The sequence below is a fragment of the Montipora capricornis genome, chromosome 9, assembly GCF_036669925.1.
Source record: "Montipora capricornis isolate CH-2021 chromosome 9, ASM3666992v2, whole genome shotgun sequence".
Classification (NCBI taxonomy): Eukaryota; Metazoa; Cnidaria; class Anthozoa; order Scleractinia; family Acroporidae; genus Montipora; species Montipora capricornis.
The window spans coordinates 40985426-40987925 of record NC_090891.1 but is presented as its reverse complement, the minus strand read 5'-3'; the positions used below and the strand labels follow the sequence as shown (position 1 = coordinate 40987925).

General features: G+C 39.7%; 1 protein-coding gene across 1 annotated transcript in view; it reads right to left on the bottom strand.

Annotated features, from left to right (window-relative positions):
* The window catches only part of LOC138015960 (ankyrin repeat, SAM and basic leucine zipper domain-containing protein 1-like), a 21334-nt gene that overhangs the window by 12225 nt on the left and 6609 nt on the right, over window positions 1-2500 (bottom strand). The window contains exon 8 of the mRNA XM_068863107.1: window positions 723-816. Within this exon, the coding sequence (XP_068719208.1) occupies window positions 723-816 (94 nt within the window). The remainder of the gene's footprint in view (window positions 1-722; window positions 817-2500) is intronic.

The following is a 2500-nucleotide window of genomic DNA, read 5'->3' as shown; positions in this document are numbered from 1 at the left end:
GGAAAACATCGCGCGTGCAAGTCGTGATTCGTTTTGGTTTCCCTTCTCATTGGTTGATAAACTGGTGCGAGATTTTTAAACCAATCACTAAGCGTAGCAATTGCAATCACGTGACAGTCATTTGAAAAATGCTCTACAATAGGCCATTTCCGAGTTCATGTCTGCCTCCTCTTCAAAGCGAGTCTAAGTGCGAAGTTTTTTTTACGAAAATTATTTTTCATTCATATGTAAAGTAGAACTACTTATCATCACAAAAACTTCGCACTTAGACTCGCTTTGAAGAGGAGGCAGACATGAACTCGGAAATGGCCAGAACCAAAATCCTGTTCTTCACTCGTGCACCAATACGGTTCCCCAGTTTCTTTAGAAAGTAACCCAAGGTGCAGTTTACCATGAACATGAAAGGTAAAATAAAATATTCCTAATCAGGAGCCCATCTGGAGCGTGCAACTTCCAAACAGCGTCTGTGAAACGGCGTTTTCACAAGTAGGTTTATTTTTAGACTAGCCCTTTCCGCGAATTAGGTCAAAAAACAAAGGCAGTTCCGGTTCGGTGACCCTATGACGTCAGCTTAATTTCTTGTAATTGGTCATCAGGCTCCTGTGGGAGTCTCATTCGCGGGAAATTCAATCTAAAAATAAAATCGGTCTGTGAAAACGCCGTTACACGAACGCACTAGAGTTGTAGGCTCCGGGTCATGGGTTAATGTCCTAATAAATTACCTGAAATTTTGGCATCAAGTGTTTTAAATCCAAACCCATGAGGAACATCTCTAGGTTCCCATAAGTGTGAGAACTGTCCTCCAAAGAATGACCACTAATGACGAGCAAACGAAAACAAAACAAAGCAAAAAGGAAATGGTATCATATTCTATGCAGCTTCTGTAGTTGAAGATATTCTTTGATTGCATCTAACATCACGGCAGCCATGTTGTTGCAAAGAATAATAGCGAAAAAGTCTTTTGGGAATCTGAGTCTATTACTATGCAAAACTACAGTACATTTTCCTATGGTTATGCTACCAACATGGCCATTTTATTACGTGAGTGTAATCAAAGAATTAGAGACTTAAGGACGGTGCCTACTATTAGGGAGCTTAAGCAACGACAACGGCGACGGCAACGAGAACATCACGAATTTGCATATTTAGTGGCCAAAAACAATAGCTTTGCACGCCCTGCACGTACGTTTTTCACTTTTGTCCATTTCGTTGCCGTCGTCAGCAAAACAACAACGTGAAATAGACAAGTTTTTGGTTTTACGAAGAACGTCAGCACTTGGGGATAAATTTTCATTTTCTCTCCTAAAACAGAGTGCCGTTCCGACTGGTGTCATCTTTGAAGAAATACCACACCCTTGTCATATTAAAAACATTGATATAGTCACGAAAGGATAAAAATAACGCAAATTTACATTTTGAGATGACGTTCTCGTTGCCGTTGCCGTTGTCGTTGCTTAAGCTCCCTATTGTTATTGCGCATACGTTCTGCACATCTCGAGATACTCTGAATTCCTATCGATATTTTTGCGCAGTTTAAAACTATGCAGACTAAATAGATCTTAGTAAGTACTATTGGGGGTAACCGTGCATTTTTCAGAGACAATTAAGCTTCAATTTGAGAAAGAACGCCATACATGGCTTTGTATTTTAAAGCTTTTTACAAATATTGTTCATGAATTATCTTTGAAAAATGCCTGGTTACCCCCAATTTTCTTTTTCGATTTCCATAACACTTGTTAAGATCTACATTTCCCGCATAATCGTAAACCGGGGCAAAAATATCTTTGAATTAGTAGGCACCGTCCTTAAAAAACTACGACGGCGACGATGACGAAAACGTCACCTCAAAATAGAACTTTGTACTATCGTGACTCTTTCCCGATTATTCCACAACGCTCTCCTCGCACATTGTGGCCGAATTAACCTAAAAATAAAATGACACAAGCGGTTTCTGAGTACAAATCTAGGGTCAAACGTTCACACGTTGGCCGTGTTTTTCACGACAGCCGTTGTCTTGTTTATTAAACATTCCTGAAAGTGGTTTGTTTAAAGACTTCGTTAAGCGACTTAAAAATGATACGTGTTTTCGCGTTTTAAATTAAATGAGAAGAGAGCACGTGCCAATACAATTAATAAAAATAGCACGCCTGTTGTATTCCTGATTTGAATAGGGAATTTAAGAAAAGGCGACGGCTACGACCACGACATCGCCACAAAACAGTAACATCATTGGTTAAAAGAGCATAAATGATCGTGCTGCACGTGCAGCACGGATTTTAAGACGGATTCTTGCGGTACTCAGCATAACGACGACGTGAAATCACCAAATTTGAGGTTTTGACGACAACATAAGCATGCAACAGAGAATCTTTCATTCTCTGTTTTTGCTCTGAAACCGCTCGTACCAATTTATTTTTTAGGAGACTTCGCCCATATTGTAGGACGTGAACGACACTGAATAATCGCGAAAGACTTATGATAGAGCCAAGTTACATTTTGA